This window comes from Perissodus microlepis, chromosome 11 (assembly GCF_051167445.1).
Source record: "Perissodus microlepis isolate ML-2025 ecotype Zambia chromosome 11, ASM5116744v1, whole genome shotgun sequence".
Classification (NCBI taxonomy): domain Eukaryota; kingdom Metazoa; phylum Chordata; class Actinopteri; order Cichliformes; family Cichlidae; genus Perissodus; species Perissodus microlepis.
Genome location: NC_140471.1, coordinates 31,066,117 through 31,089,608, shown reverse-complemented (window position 1 = coordinate 31,089,608; position 23,492 = coordinate 31,066,117). Strand labels below are relative to the sequence as shown.

Below are 23,492 nucleotides of genomic sequence, written 5' to 3'. Positions count from 1 at the left end.
GTGGAAAAGGTGACTTAAATGTAAGAAGGTGTTTATTTGTTTGGCAGCACTGGGCTTTTGGTTGTTTGTTACACTGAGGTGGAAACACGTGTGTTTGTAGATTTGGAGGCCGCAGGGAGGCAGAAAGGGTTCCTCCTTTACCCCAACCTCGGCCTCTGACTCTGGGGTTACTGATGCTGTACGAGGGGCTGCTTTTCCCCAGTGTGTTACACCTTCATCAGGCTACCTCCATTTTTCAAATAGCTTGAATTTTGGATGACTGATGTTGCATTTTTTTTAAATGCATTCTGTGCTTTAGAGATTTTTTTTTTTTTTTTTTTTTTTTAATCACCGTTTAGCCATAACTTGGTCACCTAATATCATTTTTAATCCACGATCTTTAATTCAAGCCACAAAGGGTGACAAAACCTTGTCTACTACTTAGATCACGTTAGATATACTGTGTGTATATTTTTAGTTTTTGGTATGTTGTTGATGCACGCTTAAGCAGAGTTTGTCCTGAAACCTGTTCTTTTTTTCAGCGACCAGGTGGTAAAAATGTGAAGGAAGGTAACAGCGAATGCATCCTGTCCCTAATTTTGCATAATAATAGTACATTTTAAAACAGTTTGCAGTATTGATGTTGGATTTTTCACATCAGGAATGGGTTTGATATATAACCTTTTGAAAATTTGGACCTGACACATGTGACACACTGTTCAGATAATCTTTTCCTGAAACACACACAGTATTATATCACACATTTTAATGTCTTTTTAATTGGACTAAACAGGAAATTTCAATAGTATTTTCAGTCAGTTTTTCCACTATTAGTCATACGGTTGCTCTCTGTCAGGTATGAATGTTTTCACAAACACTTGCTAGACGCCTTAAGAAACCAGACAAAAGCATGTCAATCATTGTTTTGTAGCGTGTATAATATGAAGCTTCTGTCTGAACATCGAGTAAAGAGCCTGTTGTCTCAATTTGTAGCTTCAAAGAAGTCTGAGTGGGCAGCAGAACTATTTTACCTATCCTGTTAAGATATAACTCTGGCTCATTAACTAGTTTCAGTTATGTTTAATCATAATAATCAACTACTACTACTTTAAAAAGTCCCTCCATTTTTCACTTTTATTCAGCTTAACAGGAATAGCGGTTTGACAACCAGTGTGATTTAAAATGCAGTTGAATTCAGTTTCCACTTGCAGAAGTAGCAGCTTTCCACATTCGTTTGATTCCCTGTAGAGTGTTTAAACAATGACACATGATAGATAGTTGATGGTTATGGAGAAACCTGAAGGTAAAAAATAATAAAGTTTTTTTAGGTCCCGAAAGTCTAAACTTTTGTACTTATGCTGCACACAGGGTGAAAATCCTGTCAATACTGAAACTGTTAAATTCTTAAACTCAACAAGCCAAGTATTTATGAAAGCAATGCATTTTTCAACATTTAACCCCCTCGTTTTTGAGTCGGTGCCTGAACTTCACCTTTTTACTCTGGGTAGAAAGAATGCAATCCTGCAGGTTAAAGATTTTTCTCTGACGCCAACAACATCCACAATGTCCAGAATGTATTTTCTCCCAGTCGTCATCTGTTGTTTCTATCTGTATCTCCTGAATGTCGTCTCAGAAAATCCGTTAAAAGACCTGCACCTGATCCCTGTGGTCACAACACTAACTCCTTTCATCTCTAACCCTCTCTGATGTACAAGCTCACACACATTTTTAGGCACTTTGTTTTTGCAATTTCAGCTTGTATGCAGGAGAGTCGGATGTAACTGGACTTAAAGTTCACACCTGCAGCGCTGTTAAACACGCACGTGACAGACTGCAGCGCTTGTTCCTCTCGGATGCAGCGACCAGAGTTTCTTTTCCAGAAACAAGCAGATGATTATCGTATATTTTTTTTTCTTTTTCCAACTGTAGCATCAGTATTCACATTTCAACTTCTGAGACGAATAGCACCTCCATCACAGAGGCCAGTAATGTGATCTTGCTGCTGTGGCTGTTGATTTATTAGCTTTGTGGTTTTTGTTTAGTTGAAAGCTTTAGAAACGGGGAATGTTTTGTTTTTTTTTAGATTTCAGTTTCACATGTGTTTTCTAGAAATGTGAATTAAAGCTCAAGTTTGATATTTTGGGAACTTTGTATTTGCTTTCTTGCAGAGTTAAATACTGCCGAATGTACACAGTGACTGTGTTAGCAACTCCAGTTAACTCTGCTTGCTGAGAAGTTGGTCTGAAAACTGCAGCACTGAGATGTCAAGGAATTGCACTCTATATTCAAAGAAATTGTCAGAGCTAAAACAGCCGTTTTATCATTGTGCTATTCGGTGATCACAGGGGCTCTATGCTGAGGACATTTTATAGTGTTGTAAAACAGAAATCTTACATTTCTAAAACGGGTGAGAAATCGCCAAGTGTAGTGTTGCCGGCACAGTTCCTCAGAAATGTGACCCTGATTCTCTCATGCTTTAGTTTATCTGCACATAAAAATGGACATGGACAGTTTCCTTTAACAGTGTTTACTAACTATCAAAGTCAAAAGGTCGAGAAATTATATATAAGAAAGATGAGAACTTGTGCCGTGTTACTCAAACGAAAACTTTGTGGCAGCATCAGTTTCCTCTGCCAGTAAGCGCGTACACACATTTTCCAAAATGTCAAACTATTCCTTTAAAGTTGAAGGATGGGAAGGTGGGTTGGTGTGGCGATTGAGTTGAGTCACTGCTTTTTCTGAATGTTTCTGTTTATAAAGATGAACTATGCCTTTACTTTTAGATCGCTTCATACCTTTCCGTCTCGTTTCAGCCGTCACGGCACCATATCAAGAGTTTGTGGATGCAGCAGTGACCTTTTTAATCATTTAGGTTAAAATAATAAATCTTTAGCTGCATCCTCACAATGAATGGCAGAGATGTTGTGGGTCTTGTTTGATCCTCCTCCAGCTGCAAATACAAATCAGTGTAACATTTCTTACTTAATATTTTTGTTTAGATTGCTGTAAAAAGCATCGCAGCACATAAACAAATGTAATCCCCAGGTGTTTTCCTTCCCCCCCACCCACTCCAGCCTTCTCCCCTCATTGGCTGGCTACAATCTACGCAGGCTGTAGTAACTTGTTTACTATTTTGTAACAGCGCAAAACTTTGTACTAATTTTCAAATAAAGAGGCTTTGATACCACAAAGGTTGACTGTCTACTGGATTTATTTCAGATTTTACAATAGTGAATGATTAGTGATCTTTTTTTTTAATTCCAGAAGGACAATTTTTGTAATATTCTAGGTTTAAGATATTTACAGTGTTACAAAGAAAAATAATCAACTTGTTAAGACGTGCTGATTTGTTAACATAAAAACTGAACTGTACGCACTGATTGAATTGGGAGTGCCTCCACATGCCTGCAACTTCATCCTTTATTCCAGCCATTAAATAATCACAGAGCGGCCAAGCGATGTCACACCCTTGGCGATGCTTTGATGACCAACAGTGAGGCTCCTGTGAAAGTGGAGTGCATGCTGGGATTTTTTTTTTTTTTTAAGATGAGCGCAGGTTTGGTGCTGGAAGAGCAGACATGCTTCCATCCACCACACACGTAAAAAGAAAAGCGGCAAAGAATGAAGGAATACCGACAAGTGCATAGTGTTCTGGTCCCAGAAGCCATCAGTGATTGAAAGAGAAGCAAGTGTTTTTAGTTTCAAGCCTCACACCCCTAAAGCAGTGCAAGTACACCTTTCAATCTTCAAAACTGAACCCTTACAATCTGCCACTAGGCACATCTTGGTAATCAACCACTAAAAGTATCTCCAAGCCAATTTGTTTTGTTTTTTTTCTTCTTCTTTTTAAAGCAGGATTAGAAAGCGCTACAGGCCATCACTGACACCTGGTGGTAAAGTGGGTGAAAGGCAGAAATCTATAGTTTCATCTCAACGCTTGCTGAGGCTCCAGAGGGGATCCAGGCTACTGAGCGGGTCGTCTCCTTCATCCCCTCGAGTTCCGTGGAGACCCTGGCCTTCTGCCGGCTGCAGAAAGCTTTGTTTTGTCACCCGCTGTTTCCCTCGACCCACCCCGTCCATGGAGAAGGCTTCAGGTGTCAGCGAGGCCAGGAGCTCCAGAGATGAAGGAGCTGGTGCAGAGGAAGCAGGAGGAACACTGGGCGGAGCCTCTGGGACTGGCTGATGGTTGGGTGCTGGCAGAGAAGAAGGGGAAACGGCATCAAGCCCGTTGGGTGGTGGAGGAGAGGCAGTGGGGGAAGTGAGAGGCGGGCTTAAGGAGGATGGGGGCTGTGGATCTGTGGCAGGACAGAGATCCTGGAGCTGCTGGATGTCCCCCAGTGAGTCAAGAGCAGGTAAGAGAGGGCCGACCTGCTCCTCAGCCTCCATGCCTGCGTCCGTGGTACTTGGAGGCCGGATGCTTAGTTTAGCGATGGTGGCTTGAATGGAGCTGATGGGCATGTCACCGCCGAGGACAATATCCTGCTGAGATTCCTGTCTCGGGTAAGGCTTCAGAAAAAGAGAGAGAGGTGTTTAAGAAATACAAATGAAAGAAGTGATGCAGAGGAAAAAAAACAAATACCTTCAGTACCTCAACTAACCAGAACTCACAATTCCTTGGGAACAATCAGGAGTGCAAAAATGTAAACAATTAGAGGGTTACAGTCAGATTAAAGTTGTGCAATTAGATGTGAGATGCTAGGGATTTGTTTTAAGAACCATTTCAGAAGTCCATGTCTAGAAATCTACAATAGAGGTGAGTAAAGTTTTGACTGCATAGCTCACAACACTGAACAAAATTGGCTCCAGTAAATATATGTATGTGACATTCTGTCACCTACAAGCTGCGTGGCTTGGTTTTTCAAAGGATTATTAATCAGCAGCAACATATCTTTCCCTTTGTGAGCCACTAACCAGTTGAACTTATTTGAAAGGACAGTATAAAAAGAGTGACAAACCTTTGTGGCTGCAGAGTTGGTGTTCTTGCTGCAGGTGGCGGTCGTGATGCCGTGACGCTGAAGAACCTGCTCGGCGTGCTTCAAAACAGCCTCGTAGCAAAACTTCAGGTGGAGCTGGAGGCAGACCGAAAGATGATATAAAGTGTGTACTATATGAAGAGCTATTCATCAGCAGTGCCTGATTCATGATGTACTTTGTCAGCATAGTCACAAATTTCTACATTTAGGATTTTTAAGCAGCACTTTGCAAAGTGTTCTGTGCGACTGTTCATTTATCTCATAATGCTTAATTAAATTTTAGGTTTTAAACTCCTTGAAATGTACAATCAGCTTTTTCTGTTGTCTATATGTACATTTTTGCGTATTGCAGCTTTAAACCTACGACAACAAAGATCAATCCTAAACACAACATCAGAGTCCCATCTCTTTCTTACCTTCTCCTGTAGCATGTTCTTCCTCTGTTGTCTCATCTTCTTCACCAGCAGTGGAAGGTCTGGGATCCCATTTCCTGCCTCCAGCTCCTGAACAGCTGAATACAGCAGACAGAAGGCGCCAGTGCGTCCAACACCCGAGCTGAGACAAAAAGTGTACAGACTGATTAACAACAACTGAGATGCTAAAATGAATAACAAGGATCAAAACTTAGTTGGTTTTTTATCAGCAGGAAGCAAAAACAGTACACGTGTGTTATGTGTTGTCTACACTTGAAGGCTATGACCCGGAGGGCCAGGAGCATTTACTAGGAAAATAAAGGTTCACATTTACATGCATTGAAGAAATTCCCTGTATATAAATGGAATGGACAGCCACAGAAATACACTCACCTGCAGTGCACAACAACAGGTGTATGTAAGGGTCTCTGGTGAAGGTAGTGTCCATGAACCTCTTGGATGAACCGCAGCAGATTGCTCTTGCTATCAGGAAGGCCCCTAATGGGATATGAAGAAATAATATTTGATGTACTTACGTTGCACTGCCAGGCTGACTAAGAAAAGTCTATCTACAGTTTTTAATATAAAGAGATGACTTACAGCTCTGGCCAGGAAGTAAACTGGAGATGGACAACAGTCCGCTTTAGGCTTTGGTCACGGTACTGCAGACTGATCATGCGCTCCACGTGTGTTGGTGTCATCTTCTGTGTTGTTAGGCTGAGTGTTATTGGTCCCTGAGAGAGTTGCTGGCCACGCTCCGTTGGGAAGTAACGCCAAACCTTTCCCTGTGAGGATATGGAAAGATGTTAAACACACAAACAACAAAGTAAATGAACATAATGATGTGTAGCTTAATTTATTTGAAAAAAAAAAACCCCACAAAAAACTAAGTTCTCTTGTAAAAAACATTTTTACACACTACTGAAAAATAGTAATGTACAGATTATATACTTCCACTGTGCAAACTAAACTAAACTCTGTACCTTTTCCAGCTCCTGCTCCGAAACCAGCATAACAATCAGTGACACTTTCTGCTCATACACCATCAGCCAGAAATCTGCTGCTGTGCCGGTGAGCGGAGCCTGCGTGGCAATAAGGCGTGGGCAGTATGGTGACAGGTCTTCCACATAGCTAGCGTTAATGTAGTCATCTTTCCCTGACTGTAGCACCACACGGTTTATGTCATAGGGCATTACGTCCTGATGACGGTTCTTCATGGTGTAGCAGCGGGCAATAGCAATGGAAAGCTGGCGAGCATCTTTCTCCTGCTGGTCCTGTAGCTCTTTCCAGCGGGCATCCAGCACAGAAAGCCCTCCCTCATTCTCTGAGGGGTTCTCCAGGGAATCTACTTGGGCTCTGTAACGTTCTAGTTCACTGTGAAGGCGGGCGACACGCTCTGGGGCTTGGTATGGGTCACCCTGGATCAAGAGAACTCCCTGGGAGCTTTTCTTTCTACGCTCCCCATCCTGAGGGTCAGCTTTGGTGGGTTGGAGAACATTAGTGGGGGCCTTGGTGCCTCCCGGTTGGCTCTCTGGACTTGAGGACAGGAGGTCATCTGTGCTTGAGTTCTGTCGTTCAAACAGTGAAGTGGAGGGAGAAACAGCAGAGGGAGAGGGAAGAGTCGATTGGGCTGTGCCTCCAGGAGTCGGGGTTGGAGCGGGCCTCTGCTGAGGGTTCAGACCTAGAGAAGACGGACCTGGAGAGGGTGCTGGGGAGGGAGAAGGTGAAGGGGAAGGTGGGATACTGTTGGGTGGCTGTGATACTGTAGGGCCTCCAGGAGTGGGCTGAATCATGTGCTGAGTAGGTGGGGCATGTATACCATGTGGGCCTATGGCAGTGGGTGGCTGTGGGGCACTTGAAGGTACATTAGGTCCTGGAGCTGGAGAATACATAGCTGAAGGCTGTGGATGTGTCATAGGAAGAGGAGCCTGAGGTTGTTGCGGAGCAGCAGGCTGTGGTGCCAGAGGCTGCTGAGGCATCATTGGCGCTGCTCCAGGGTAGCATACGCCCCCAGGATGAGGCAGCTGAGATTGGGGTTGGTTGGGCATCCGCATGGGCTGCTGCGGCATATTTGGCATGGGAGGCTGTCCAGGGTGATGGTGGTGCTGTGGGGGTAGTGTATTGGAGGGCATTTGAGGCATAGGCCCCCTTGGTAAGTGGCCCTGAGGACCAGGAACCATATGGGGTTGTGAAACAGGAGGCATCTGTGGGTGCATTGTAGAGTGAATGGGTTGGCTCGTTGAGGGCATGTAGTTTTGTGAAACTGGAGGCATTGGCTGACTTGTGGGGGGCACTGGTGCTCTGGGACCACCTGGTATTTGTATCTGTGGGTGAGGCGGTATCTGCTGGGCACCGGGGGGCATGGAGACCTGCTGGTGCTGTGGTAGCATGTGTTGATGAGGGAGTGCTTGGGGCATCTGTTGGTTGGAATGGGGTGGGTAGGGTTGAGATACAGGGGGTGCTGCTTGAGAAGATGGAGGTCCTGGTGGGTGTGTAATCTGAGGTGGCCTTGGCATGGAGCCTGGCATCATTTGAGGGTGTTGAATATAGCCCTGTGGAGTCTGGTAGCCTTGAGCTCTTTGAGGCTTCGCCTGAAAGCCATTTTGTTGTGACTGTAGCTGACCTGGAAATGCCTGCTGGTACTGGGGAGGAACACCAGGCTGTTGGGGCATATATGGATGTGGGTAGGTTTGTTGGTTTTGAAGAGGATGAGAGCCAGGAACAGCCCTTGGTCCAGGCTGGTACCCCTGAGGGAGTGGTTGTCCAATTGGCTGGGGGTACTGCTGTGGATGCTTCTGCTGTTGGGACTGGGGAGTCTGGCCTACACCCGGAATGGGACCTGTCGGTTGGGGAACAAACTGGGGGTATGCCCCTATCTGTGGAGGCACAGTGTAACCAGCTGAGGCTGCAGGTGGGACAGGGTGGTGTTGTGTGGGGGTGTAGCTGGGTATAGGTGCCTGGATGCTGTCCACTGTGGTGGTTGATGGTCGAACAGGGGCAACATGGCCAGGTTGGGGAGCTTGAGGAGGGGGAGGCCGATAGCTAGGGAGCCCTGCCTGGGGTGGCATTTGTGGAGGCCTCTGTGGAGTCATCTGTGGTAGGGGCCCACGTGGCAGGGGTCCCTGTGCTGCATGAGTCCCTGCAGTAGGAAACTGAGCAATCCGTGCCAGGAGTTCTGGAGGTGGCAGGTTAGCAGGGAAGCATGGAAGACCAGCAGCTGAAGCAGCCGGCCAAGGCAGAGAGGTGCCACCCAAGTTAGCACCAGGTTGCATGTAGGCATCAGGACCAGGCAGATGTGCTGCAGTGCGAGGGAGGGAAGGAATATCAGGAGGCAGGCTGCGGAGATCCTCAGGCAGGTCACCTCCCAAGGCCAAGATGGCCGCATTGATCTGGGCCAGTTCTGGATCCTCTAGGCCAGAAGAGGTGGAGTCAACATCCTTTGGCTTAAGGGACGGCTTAGCTGCCGTCGGCCTCGCTGGTGGCTTTTTCTGGGTCTCTCTGAGGAACGGCCAACACAAAGAGGACAGCATGAAAAATCAGAAATGTGGATAGCATTTGTCTTTTACAAGTAGTTATAAGTTACTACTACATGAAGTACTAGTGATTTGTTGACTATAATTAAAGTACTCAAAAAGCTTTAAAATATTATTCTAATGTCTTCCTTACTTTTCGAGTATGGGCTTCCTTTCCTCTGCCCTGGTCTGACACAGGGCCTTTGCCCTCTCCAGTAGACGTGATGCTTTAGCTTCCAGGTCATCGTAGAACTCTTTTCCCTCCTGTGATTTCTTCATCAGGTCCTCGTAGGCTTCATATGAGCCCACCAGTCCCTGGATAGTTGTGTTCCACTGCTGCTCAGTCTGGGTCAGGCTTTTCCGAACAGAAGCGTATTGAACATTGGCTTCGGTTAAAGCCTTCAAGATGTTTTCCTGCGCTGCGAGGTTCTGGTCGATGTATACCTTTACTTGTTCGTACTTCTTCAGCTGCTCCTCAAATATGTGCTGGAGAGACACAAGTCAGCATTTATTTAGCAACTTAAACAAATAACAGTGTAACGTGGTTGCAAATGTGTTTTGCCAAACACCTTCATGTCTGCTCGCTCTGTAGTGACGAGGGTGGATGTGATGTCATCCTGCTGGATGAGGTCACGGAGCTGTTTTTCCAAAGAGCTTCTCTGTTCCCTCATCTCCTGCACCTTTCCCAGGATCCGCTTCATGCACTGCAGACCTGCTACTTCCTCTGCTCAGACACAGGTGTATGTATGTGTTTATATTCACAACTCAAATAAAGTCATATTCACAGTTTGACCAGTTAAAAAATAAACAATTAAGCTGTAGGGTATCAAATAAGACATTGCTCACTATTTTCCAGCATTTTTTTAAGAGAAAATAATTCCTTGGTCACTGGACAGTCAGCTGGCTTACTGATTTAAACTAATAAAAAAAAATTAGCTACTAAAACATATTAAAACATATACTGGATTTTGTCATTTGACCTAAATCTTAAGACTTTCCATTATTCATTAATGCGCAGCCCTGACTGCAATGCTACAATAAAAGTAATATACAACTAGGTTTCATATTTATATTAATTATCTAAGCTTTTTAACTTTGAAGAGCAGAAAATCTTGGGTGACTTTAAATGACCCTAATGACTTCATCTGCTCTACTAAACCTTGCAAAATTACAGTAACCTCTCATTATCAAAAAGCCCTCACCTTCACTTAGCTGTGGCCGTGGCAGGGCTTCTCTCAGACTATCCAGTGGCCCCCCCAACAGACGCAGATTGCTGATGTGCAGGTTCATGGCCCGGTGGAGCTCCGTGTTGGTAAAACTGGCCTTCTCATGAGCCTCCATATACTTCTCAAGGTCTCTGCGGATTTCAGCCAGAGCCTGGCCCTGGGCAGCTGGGTGCAACTCACCCACAGCAGGGCCACCAACTTCCTGGAGGGCTCGCTCACCTGCTTCATCCACCTCTAGCACATCTCTGATCTCTTTCAGTGAAGACTCCACATCAGTAAAGACACCAGAGAGCACTGTGCAGGAGAGGACATGAATAGTCATGAAAATATTGCAAAAATTTTGGGGGGGGAAATGTGGCTTTTAGTTATCAAGAGATCACGCATGCTTAATTTTGTACATGCATATTTGTGCAAACTATTATGGACACACACCACTTGCTAGGACAGTTAAAGGTCAGCAATATTTTAATGTTGTGACATGAAATAATCTTCAATTCAGCTTTGGATTTAATGAAGAGCTTTCACTTAAATAATTTGCTGTAGGGACAGCAAATTATCAATAATGACCCACAATTTCGCTGTTTGTCATCAGATGACCTACTCACTCAATTGCTTCAATTAGGAGACAACTGTTTCATAGGAATGTAGCTTTTCTAAATCAAAGTGTTTGATTAAATTATTGAGCACCAGCTGCTGTAGCTGGGAAAAACAATTCCAGCTGTTGAAATTTGAGGGTTTCGTTTCTTCACTGTGTAACCTCTGTGCACTCTCATAATAAAAGATAGCAACTGCAATTGTTAGGTCTGCTGTGCTTGCCTGTGGCACTCACCTTGCATGGACTGAATGAGGCTCTTGACAGTGTCAGGACGGACGCTGAGGGCAGCGCACTTCTCCATCAGGACTGGAGGAAGGTGGTTGTACATATCGAGGTTGTCTACAGACTCTGGCTCCAAGCCTAGAGAGTCCATGAACTGCCTGTAGAAGGAGGAGGCAATAACAGTTACCTAATACTGCAACAGAATCTTTAAAACAAAACCCCAGTATTTTAAGTACTTTAGTATTTAATGTGGGTATCGATTAAAAGTTTTGCTGTACCAAGATTGGTTCTTATTTAAAATTCAACTGGGGGAAAGAGAGATATTGAGTAAGCCTTAGTTCACTTACCACTTGAATGCAAAATTAATGACACATCATACTCACTCTAGTGTTTCATTCTTGCTTTCAATCTTAGCCATCACATCCCTCAACAGCTTGGCCTTTTCTTCACTGAAAAAAAAAAAAATACATAAGATATAAAAATGAAGATGAATAACGTACTAAAATATGATTGCGGATATTTCCCCATTTCTAGGATGAACTTGACATCCACAGAGGGAGCCTACCTGTACAAAGAAGAGGCTTCGTGGGCAGCCATGGGCACCAGTTTGGCAAAAAGGTCTGGTCCAGTGACAGTCGGGTCGGTGGGATTGACCGGCAGAGCTTTCACCAGAGGAGCACCTAGAAAGACAAAAAACATTTATGTAATAGCGCAGATGAGCATAAAAGGAGAGCATGTAACCAAATGCATTCAAAAGAAGAGACTACTGTCATTTTACTTTTTAGCATCGCTTGTACCTAATTTTACTCTTACATCCCAAACATGGGGCAACTTGATTCAACATACATAAGTTTGTCTTAATGAAATAAAAATATTCACACAAAAAAAAAATCTTTGGTAACATCTCAAATCTGAATATTTAAGAATGTCTGCAGTATTATGATAGAGTAAATCACTTACTTTGGTTATGGGAAAATTAACCAACCAAGAAAAAGCAGTTTAATCAGTCAATAAAGTAGACGGATACCCTAACGTAATTTGAAAAAACTGCTTGGCCACTGGTCTGTTTCAAAAGAGAGAATCATGTTCTGCCCTCAAAACATCACTTTATTGCATTTAGTCATTAGTAGTTATTAAACTCTCTGAGAAACTTTCGTTCTGTCTCTCTCTTCTTTCTGCTCTTTCCTATCACCTCAAACTGGTCGCAGCAGATGATTGGTTCTGCTGGAGGTTACTTCCTATTAACGGCGAGTTTTCCCCCCATAGGGGGTTTTCTAATTGTTGAAGTTTCTTTCTAAAATTGTGGGATCTTCTCCCTACAATAAGAGCACCCTGAGATGACCGTTTGTGAATTTGTGCTATATAACTAAAATTGAACTGAACTGAACATAATTCAATTAATTGATGGCTTATTTCTCAAAAAGGGCCTAATCTAGAATAAATGGTTGTCAACTTTTGCATTTAAATATAAAAACTGGCTAATATTAGCTTTGACTGTGCATTACTGTTGGCCAAGCATAACATGACATGCAAAACTATAACAGCACTACTTTAGAAACTACATATACATTAAAATCCATGAATTTAGTGAACTTAGTGAAACCTGATGATTAAAATAATTATATCCAAGGAAAACAGAAAAAGGCACGACACCAGGATAAAAATGAAGGAAGATATACAAAAACATATTCATACACAGTGTATACATACAGGGAGTGCAGAATTATTAGGCAAGTTGTATTTTTGAGGAATAATTTTATTATTGAACAACAACCATGTTCTCAATGAACCCAAAAAACTCATTAATATCAAAGCTGAATGTTTTTGGAAGTAGTTTTTAGTTTGTTTTTAGTTTTAGCTATTTTAGGGGGATATCTGTGTGTGCAGGTGACTATTACTGTGCATAATTATTAGGCAACTTAACAAAAAACAAATATATACCCATTTCAATGATTTATTTTTACCTATGAAACAAATATAACATCTCCACATTCACAAATATACATTTCTGACATTCAAAAACGAAACAAAAACAAATCAGCGACCAATATAGCCACCTTTCTTTGCAAGGACACTCAAAAGCCTGCCATCCATGGATTCTGTCAGTGTTTTGATCTGTTCACCATCAACATTGCGTGCAGCAGCAACCACAGCCTCCCAGACACTGTTCAGAGAGGTGTACTGTTTTCCCTCCTTGTAAATCTCACATTTGATGATGGACCACAGGTTCTCAATGGGGTTCAGATCAGGTGAACAAGGTGGCCATGTCATTAGTTTTTCCTTCTTTTATACCCTTTCTTGCCAGCCACGCTGTGGAGTACTTGGACGCGTGTGATGGAGCATTGTCCTGCATGAAAATCATGTTTTTCTTGAAGGATGCAGACTTCTTCCTGTACCACTGCTTGAAGAAGGTGTCTTCCAGAAACTGGCAGTAGGACTGGGAGTTGAGCTTGACTCCATCCTCAACCCGAAAAGGCCCCACAAGCTCATCTTTGATGATACCAGCCCAAACCAGTACTCCACCTCCACCTTGCTGGCGTCTGAGTCGGACTGGAGCTCTCTGCCCTTTACCAATCCAGCCACGGGCCCATCCATCTGGCCCATCAAGACTCACTCTCATTTCATCAGTCCATAAAACCTTAGAAAAACCAGTCTTGAGATATTTCTTGGCCCAGTCTTGACGTTTCAGCTTGTGTGTCTTGTTCAGTGGTGGTCGTCTTTCAGCCTTTCTTACCTTGGCCATGTCTCTGAGTATTGCACACCTTGTGCTTTTGGGCACTCCAGTGATGTTGCAGCTCTGAAATATGGCCAAACTGGTGGCAAGTGGCATCTTGGCAGCTGCACGCTTGACTTTTCTCAGTTCATGGGCAGTTATTTTGCGCCTTGGTTTTTCCACACGCTTCTTGCGACCCTGTTGACTATTTTGAATGAAACGCTTGATTGTTCGATGATCACGCTTCAGAAGCTTTGCAATTTTGAGACTGCTGCATCCCTCTGCAAGATATCTCACTATTTTTGACTTTTCTGAGCCTGTCAAGTCCTTCTTTTGACCCATTTTGCCAAAGGAAAGGAAGTTGCCTAATAATTATGCACACCTGATATAGGGTGTTGATGTCATTAGACCACACCCCTTCTCATTACAGCGATGCACATCACCTAATATGCTTAATTGGTAGTAGGCTTTCGAGCCTATACAGCTTGGAGTAAGACAACATGCATGAAGAGAATGATGTGGACAAAATACTCATTTGCCTAATAATTCTGCACTCCCTGTATTTGCAACACCCTATATGCAAAACCAGCTTTGCATGTACTGACTGAGCGAAACATACTGATGCTTCCTGTTACCTTTTACAGAGGCTAGAGTCTCCAGAGACGGAACAGTCTCATGATAAATGAAATCATTGTCCTTTTTGGCAGAGTTAAACCTGCAAGGTCAAAGAAAAAAAAAAAAGCTCAAAAACCGCTGATGATCATGAAGTGGCTGTAACTGTTAACTAAGAGTTTTTGCTCACTTTCCACCGATAACATCCATGGTGAACCTCAGGGCCTCTTGCACGCTGTCAGGTTGTCCCTGGTTGTAGTAGGATAAAAGGAGTGATTGAACATCTTTTTTCTAAATCACAGAGTGTGTTTCCAGTAATAGGAGGTCTATGCATCTGTATGACGCATGTCTGCAAAGACAACTTCAGAAAAATTGATTCTCCCAAAAACATTTGAAGTTCAAGTGTGAAAACAGTTCAAGGAAAGTTCAAGTTACACTAAAACGACCTAAGCATGGATTGCCGGGAAGGTAGAGAGAAGTAGTACCTTGGCTAGTTTGACAGCTTCATTGAGTTTGTCCAAGGAGCTCTGCAGGTAAGCCAACTGTGGGGAAAAATGAGCATTTAAGCCATTTAACCGACAGAAAAATAAACATGACTCAACAAAACTAACTAAGAAATTGGTCAAACTAACTGAAACAGTTTTACCTCTAAAATTTAAAATAAAATTAACCATTGTGACACTCAAATGTCATGTTTAATTCAGATTAAAAGAAACTATTCCCTTATTAGTACCAAGAAGGAAAGGTTTCTTTCCAGTTTCCCTGGATGTCAGGAAAGGCACAGAGGGTACATGTCACTAATGTCACTAGTTCCTGGTGGCAGGATGCCAGTAAGACAGGAAGAGTCTTCATTCTTACATATTTGTTTTTAAACATAAATAAATCTATAAGGTAACATAACCACTGTGCTCTAATGTGCCGCCACCAACCTCCACAAACCAAATGTTAGTCATAGGTATTGGTTTGTTAATAGTGTGATATTTTCTCATTCTTACTAAGATTAAGATAAAGAATATCCTATTACCTCCTGACAACAGTGGAAAAAAATGTCACTGTCTTTACAGTTAGGCTAATTCAACTGCATACTAGCTTAACCCAGCTTTATACGCAGCACACAGACATGTTAAAAAAAAGGTCAAAGAGTGTATTTCAAGAAATGCAAAACAATAGTTTTTTAAGCGATGACGAGCTGGCATTTTTAGAGTGCTTGCCACTCAAAGCACTATGCGCTGTGTGCACTTTAACCACTTTAAAATCACCAACAACCAAATAAGAGTTCGTCGAATGTGGGAGGAAGCCACAGTGTTCAGAAGAAATTCATACAGGCATATGGTGAACATGAAAACACCACACAGAAAAGCCCCGTTTGATTTGAACCCAGGACCTTCCTGCGTTCAGGCAACATTGCTAACCACTGAACCAGCTTGCCACTCAAAGATTTGCAGCACCAGGTGGGCTTCCATACATGTGCTAACCAGGAAAAACCAACTTAGGCCAAAGATCAGACCACAGTGGACTCGCTATGTTGATGTGGCTGTAAGGAAAATGATCAGCTGGAAACCCTCAATTTGAGCAATACATGTACATTAGTAGAGATTATAAGACAAAAATACCCTTTCTAATCTAGTTAAAGAAAAAATACTTGTTTGTCTTTATTTCAGTTGAACTGTTATAGAATTAAATGTATTAATAACATTAGAAAATGGGAAAATTTAAAAATTATATCAGCACTAAATCCTCTGGTGGGATTTTTAATCATATCAGTAGCAATGCAGCAAAATATGACTGCACAAATATAAACCACAGCACCCTGACAGTGGAAAATAAATAATGCATCTGTGTGTTGGTCCTACCCGTTCTCCATACTTCTGCTGCTCCTCTGCCTGTTTTCCCATATGAAGCTGTTAAGAGAAGCGAAAGCAATTACTGAGACCAAACTCAGCACACACAAACAAGTGCATACATGTAGGGAACTAATTTCCCCCATAAACACTCACATGCGCGATAGAAGCAAAGTAATAAATCTTCATCTGAACCAGTTTCTTCCAGTCTTTCTGGATCTTTCCCAGCATGGAAGCTGTCTCCGAGTTCTCCAGAGCCCTGCACGCTTCTTTGTAGTAATCCACCACCTGTAGCAACAGGGCCGCAGTTATTAGCATTTAATATTAAAATTAATGATGACTATATGATTCATATTTAATGGTAAGAAGTCAACCTGAGCACTGATGCGAGCAACCAGGAAACTCTTCCTGTTGTCCAACATGGACTTCTCCAGAAGACATTCCTGAGCCTGGCCCTGCGAGAGAGACCAAGGTTAAGGACACTCATTTGTTTGTGTGTGTGTGTGTGTGTGTGTGTGTGTGTGTGTGTGTGTGTGTGTGTGTGTGTGTGTGTGTGTGTGTGTGTGTGCGCGCGTGTATTTTAATCCATGCATGCGCATGTAGGTGTGTAATCTACCAGCATAAGGTTGATGTTGAGGTTCAGAATCTGGTGGCTCATATCCACACTGAAGTTGTGGCTGAAATGGTCTCTCAGGTAGGAGAAGGCTCCTGCTGAGCACTGGAAATGAGTGCAGGACACCTTCATCCCCTAAAAATGAAACAGAAAGAGTCAGTGGGACTGTGTGAGCAAACAAAATGGCCAGAATTACTCTGCGCCCATGTATGTGTCTCTCTTACCTCCTCAGATACCCTGTTGTCCATGGCTCCCAACATGGAGTGCAAGGCCCCTGCAGACAATCCACAGATAAGTTTGGTGGAATTTGTAGGTTTTGTTGTTCACATTCAGTAAATAATTGGCATATAAGCTGAAAATTATCTGAATTTCTCCACATTGTTCTTTAAAGGAAGTGATTTGTGTGACACGTTCAACAGTGGCATGCCCCTACAGCATATACAATATGGTACTGAGGGGTTTCATGTACAAATTTAACATTAACTTCTGAAAATCTCCAACACCATGAAGAAAAAGCGATTGTCTGTGTCAACCATAGAATTCTGAAATAACACAAGTCAAAGCTAACACAAGTAAACACAAAATGCAGTTTCTAAATGAAGGTGTTTATTATTAAGTTATTATGTTATGACATAAATTAAAATGGTAAATGGCCTGTATTTGTATAGCGCTTTACTAGTCCCTAAGGACCCCAAAGCGCTTTACACATCCTGTCATCCACCCATTCACACACACATTCACACACTGGTGAAGGCAAGCTACATTGTAGCCACAGCCACCCTGGGGCGCACTGACAGAGGCGAGGCTGCCGAACACTGGCGCCACCAGGCCCTCTGACCACCACCAGAAGGCAACGGGTGAAGTGTCTTGCCCAAGGACACAACGACCAAGACTGTCCAAGCCGGGGCTCCCAGGCGAACTCCCAACTCTTTGGAAAGCTGAGTTTCTCCCACCCAGGCGTGATTACTGCCACACCTGTTCTCAGTCAAGAAATCGCTTAAGTAGGCCCTGCCTGACAAAGTGGAGCAGACAAAAAATATAATGAATTCTGCTGTCTACCAAAAAATCCTGAAGGAGAATGTCAAGCCATCTGTTTGTGACCTCAAGCTGAAGCGCACTTGGCTTTTGCAGCAGGACAATGATCCAAAACATATCAGCAAGTTGGTCTCTGAATGACTTGAAAGAAAAACCAAAATGAAGACTTTGGAGTGGCCTAGTCAAAGTCCTGACCTGAATCTGACTGTGATGTTGTGGCACGACATTGAAAAGGCGCTTCATGCTTGAAAACCCTCCAATGTGTCTGAATTACAACAATTCTCCAAAGATGCCTCTACAGTGTTGTAAAAGACTCATTGTGACTTATTGCAAACGCTAGATTGCAGTTGTTGGTGCTAAGTTATTATGTATTGGGGGTAATCACTTTTTCCCACAGGGCCATGTAGCTTTGGATTTCTTTTCCCCTAATAACAAACACCCTCATGGATGAAGCTCCATCTGATTAAAATATAATTTAACAAATACTACAGTACTGAGCAAGACAGCATCGGGAGTTCCAATCAATTGCTTTCATGTTTTTCATTTTTTGTTTTGTTTTTTTAAACTGACATGTTCAGATGCGTTTAACTGTTACAGTTTATTACTATTATTGACTCTAAGTGACTCACCCAGATTGTACAGGATGCAGGCTTGCTCATAGCTGATGTCATCATGGGTGACTGTTTTTCCAGAGAAAATTTCAGTCCTGTTTTCCAAAGAAAATAGAAAAGTATTTTTAAAGAGAATAAAATGCCTGAACAATATCATATATTATTGATTTCTAAACCATAGTATTAGAATGACACTGTATTCATAGACACTACAGAAAAAACACTGAAGAACTGCATTAATTAAATGTAGTTGAATTAAGTCTAAATTAGAATTTAGCAGTACAGGTTTGCACTCCTAATGTCAGTTCATTCATTCTATCCACATCCCAACATTCAGCAACTAAGCCAGTGTGCTGACACTGCTCTCTACGAGCAAGCTGCAGTGAGTGTGTCTCTAAAATAAGCTTCTCTGGTGTTCAGCAGTACAGACTGCAGTTGGATGGGTATGTGTAAACACTCCATACAGTTTCTGTGGATTCCTGTGTGTTATTACCATGAGATGGGTACTGCAGCCTCCTGGCCGGTTCCCATGGGCACCCGGCTCTGCAGATAATGCAGCTGGCCAAAGTACTTCCTCAGTGTGCTGCATCCCTCAAAATCCCTCGTCACATTCACTGCGCTCTGCGAAGCAGACACAAACATTGTGTTTCTGTTGTGTTTAATCAGCTACAAAAATCATTACTCTTGCAAAGACGCTGTGACCCAGCCCAGCGATGAATTATGTAACAATGGGTTTCAGTGCTTAATGCTCAGAATTTATCATTTTCCTTGGCAACACTTCAAAAGGCCTCATTATGATATGATTGATAACTTGTATCAGAATGTTTTGTATTGAAAATCCCTGTCCACATGGAAATACTACTATTAATGTAAAACTGCACACTAGGGATGGGTATCGTTTAGGTTTTATCCGATACCGGTGCCAAACCGGTACTTTTGAAACGGTGCCGGTGCTTAAACGGTGCTCAAACCGGTGCTTAAAGAATGGAGAACACAAAATTGGTCCAAAAACCTCTCATGTTCAGCTGTTTTTTTGTAAAAAGATAACAATGTTAGCCTTTTCTGCAGCTATAGGGCATATATGGTATCACTCTTGGCTGGAAGCAGTGCTTAAACAATGGAAAAAACACAAACTTTGTCCATAAACCTCTCATGTTTAACTGTTTTCCACTTTTTCTTTGGTCATTTTAGCCTTTTTGGCCAGGGTGAAGGGAGTATCTGCCATCAAACAAGAAGACAGCTGCATGTAACTATGATGGTGTTTGCTAGTTCACCTTACATGCATTAATGTAATAACATGGTTAGCCTACTCAACGTAAATTACACACGAACAACATTAAGCTACTCACGCAGAGAAGAACGGCTGCTGCTGCCATCATCATCCGTCATCATTTCTGCTACACTGGCAGGGCTAGGGGCCAGGACTCTACTCTTCGGGTTTTTGGGAAATGTTGCTAACTCCGGGTCCGATAACAGGCAATCCACCCGCAGTAGATGTGCACGGTGTGAGGTCTCGCAGCAAGCTATCAAATACGGCGCATTTCTCGGCTTTTAAAAAAACCGCTATGCGTCGCCAGGTGTTACCTCCTTTGACTGTATAACAGTATCACCTTAAAGCACTTGTTGCAGGCTGCTGAGTTTGCATATTTTGCTGTGAAGTACAGCCAGACTTTTGACCGCTTCGCCTTGGGCATTTTTAATCTGTAGCTCTGCTCTAAAAGAACGTACGTACCTGGACCCGCCTACTATCCTCGGAAACGTAAAATGATTGGCTAGAATCTAAAGTGTATCACAGCTCAGGAAAAAAAAGCACTGAAATAAAGCACCGAAATGTGCGCTGCTTTTCGGTCTGGTTACTACCGTTTATGTCAGAACCGGTGCTATCATTGCACCGGATACCGGTACCCATCCCTACTGCACACATATGACTATACATGATGATCTTAACCTCATCACAAAACAGACAGTTTGTAGTTGTGATGCACTGGATGGAGGTTTCTTTTACTATCTGGTTGGGATTGCGAGTGTTAAGGTTAAATATTAATGACTTTACGTGATAACCAAGTTTATTCATCACAATTTTATTTACACAGTCCTTTCAAGGTGCTTTATAGTGAAAAGTATACACCTTGCAGTGTTAGAGAGACAATCCCAATAATCAAAAGATCCCCTGTGAAGAAGCACTTAGCAATGGTGGGAAAGAAGAACTGTCAACAGAACACGGCGTCCTGCAACAAACACTATAACCCCGGCAATATCCCAGTAAGGACTCATAGCCGTATGTGAACTATGCCTGGAAGTTGGGAACACTTAATTTCAGGTACGAGGAGATGCCTAAAAGTGAATTCCACTATATTCAATAGCAACCCACATAACGATGGACAAGTCCGAGTCACAGAAATCTGACTGAGAATACTTTGACACAGTGCTCACCTGCCGCAGCGTCTCCAGTTTCTTCAGCTGTTCATTGTAGTTGTCCGGATTCTCTCCATAGTTCTTTAAGATGAACTAGTGAAAAAGAAGCAGAAGCAAGAAGTAGGTGAATGTGCTGCTGAAACTCAGGTAAAAACAAAATTAAATGAAGGGTTAGATCCTAATAAAGAAATAAAAATATCATCTCTAATACTGAGGGTTAAATTGTTTAGAAAAAAAAATTCAAATGTCTTTGAACTGGGGCTCATAACTCATTATGTTAATCTTTAGTCTTGAGCATAAGCCAAGCACTTAGACTCTTGGAGCTTCAAGACTTCCCATCATGCTTTGCCAGGACTCACACTGTCCCCCATAAGCCACTACAATAAGCTTTAAGCTACTAATTGTCAGGTCAGGAGGTAAACAGCCCTGAAGATACACTCATTCTTCTACTAGTGCTTTTGTTTCAATTTTAATTCAATCATGGAAAGGTCACAATGACAAAGCAAGAAGAAAGACAGTCATGTTGTTACTCCTTCAGGCCAAATATGTGCTGTTGTGCATTAGTTTGGGGTAAACAGAGAAAATGTTGGTATTTTAGATACATTTTTAAATAATGTTGTTCTGATCGACTACCCCTTATTTAAAGGCTACACTTTTAAGGCCAATAAAAATAATAAAATAATCATTCTTAGTATTTTTTAAGAAAACACTCTGTTGTTAAATTAAATCAAAATAAGTCTTCCTATTACCAAAAAGAATTACTAATAAGAAAGTCTGAAACTGCATCTCCACCTCCACAGTGGCTAAAAATATACTGCACACCATGTATGAACTGAATCCTTGGACCTAAAAGGATGTTGGATCCAGATCAGTTTGTGACATTTTTGTGGAAACATCAAGATAACGTCTCTCGAATTTGCTTAGATAAATCTGAAATACATTTGTGAAACTATGATCCCACAAGTGCAATTTTGTTCTCTGTGCCATAACGATTTGCTAACAAACAAACCAAACCAACCACATAACCCCTCTGATTATTGTATTTAGTCATGAGGACAAAGTCCTTTTACGTGCATGAGGAAGAAGTTTGGAAAGACAAATGAGTCACCAGATAAAGATGATACCAGCTTTAATAAGCAGTCAAATGATCTGGAGTTTAAATATCCGAGATGAGTTTTGGAAGCAGCAGGCCTTCTTTTTTTCAAGCTAAGAGCGAAATCCCTTTTTGACACAGGAATAGGTTCTTCTAACACATTAAGGTTGTAATGTCGCCCAATGGGAAAAACAAAGCTTGGACTTGGATGCTCACATAAACAAGGTTTTCTCCCAGAATGGATTTGAAAGCACCAAAAAAAAAGGGCTCGAAACTTTTTCTTTCTTCCTGTTGTTTAAAGAGTCATTATCTTCCATATTTGTCCTCTACAATTTTGTTTGTTTCTGTTTTTAAATGCCTTTATTTGTTTTTAACATGCGCTACATAACAGGATAGCCCACCTTTCTTACGGTTAAGGTAAGAAGTAGCGTCACAGGTGTAGTGACAACTTTCCCTGTGTATTTCGTTATAGAAGCTTATGTAAACCTGTGTTTATTATTAAGCAGGCTGATAGTTTGAATAGTACAAACTGCTCCGCTCGCTCAGGTGCATGTGACAATGAGATCATTGTTTATTATTCTCATGTCGGAAGGCTGACTCGAGGCGTAGGAGTCCTAGAAATACTCACATATACCTTTCGCGTTGGCAGTATTTTGATCGATTCCTACAAAGCTAGCCACTTAGCTGAAAGCTAAATATCAACTTGAGTTTTTAGCTTATTACCAGCTAGCAAGCAGCTTGCTAACGTTAGCAAACAAAGGCAGTGAGCAGGAGGGGTTTGCCTGACACAGACCTTTGCTAGCACGTCAGCTACCCGTTCTGGAAAAATCTTTTACCCACGACAGGTAGCGACAACTGTTGCTTTGAGTTATGGCTAGCGGTATCCACTTTTCAAGGTTATGCCTTCGTTCATAATCCTTGTTTAATTGACTTTCGACCTCAGCCCTGTTGCTCCACTCCCCACCCAGCTCACCTGCCTCACGGACGGGCTGAACTGGAACTCCCCAGCCTCTTTCAGATCCAGCCAGATCATCGGCATCCGGGGGACCGCCTCCATCGCGGCCGAATCTACACGGAGCTCTCAGTCGGTGCGATGTCAAAATCCCGCTGACGAATTTGTGGACGTTAACGGTTTTCCTGAAGATAGCTTTTCCCCCCCAAACAACTGTGTCATGTATCCATTTACACTTCAACCGGAAACTGGAAACACACGTGACGTAGGCCTTCGATATGCTAGCGAGCGTTTCTGGGAAATGTAGTTCTTGAAGAAACTAGACTTACGATATAAATCACACTGGAAAGTAGCTAAAGTATAATTTTATTATACAGCCACAAATTTAAAACATTTACAACTAAATATTTTATAGGAAAAAAGTGAACCCAATATAATTGATTTTCTTGTGTCAGAAGAAATGAGAAAGATACAAATTGCCATAGCAAGAGTGAAACGTTTTTGTTATACTTTTAAAACTTTAACCTAAATCAAATCTTTTTTTAATAATATATTTATATTATGTAAAGCTAATTGGTTAATGTGGTCGTAGTTTTTAACTTTTTAGTTTTTAACATATTACAGTAAATAAAAAACTACAACTGCACACTCATGTCTTTAAACTAATTGTTTAATTAAACCATAAGG

At 42.2% G+C, this 23,492-nt stretch overlaps 1 protein-coding gene across 1 annotated transcript; it reads right to left on the bottom strand.

The window, feature by feature from the left end:
* Window positions 1–3,172: 3,172 nt before the first annotated feature.
* ptpn23a (protein tyrosine phosphatase, non-receptor type 23, a) lies at window positions 3,173–23,065 on the bottom strand. The gene is made up of 24 exons (XM_084944083.1): window positions 22,827–23,065; window positions 20,779–20,853; window positions 18,839–18,966; window positions 18,364–18,440; window positions 16,924–16,973; window positions 16,703–16,834; window positions 16,461–16,541; window positions 16,243–16,374; window positions 16,099–16,146; window positions 14,731–14,787; window positions 14,436–14,494; window positions 14,269–14,348; window positions 11,486–11,600; window positions 11,304–11,369; window positions 10,933–11,078; window positions 10,080–10,397; window positions 9,447–9,601; window positions 9,032–9,363; window positions 6,349–8,863; window positions 5,966–6,150; window positions 5,759–5,863; window positions 5,369–5,507; window positions 4,935–5,048; window positions 3,173–4,485 (listed from the first exon to the last, which is right to left on the bottom strand). Exons 1-24 carry the CDS (start codon window positions 22,908–22,910, stop codon window positions 3,910–3,912), a joined length of 5,769 nt encoding a protein of 1,922 aa, XP_084800209.1. The 5' UTR covers window positions 22,911–23,065; the 3' UTR covers window positions 3,173–3,909.
* Window positions 23,066–23,492: the final 427 nt, after the last annotated feature.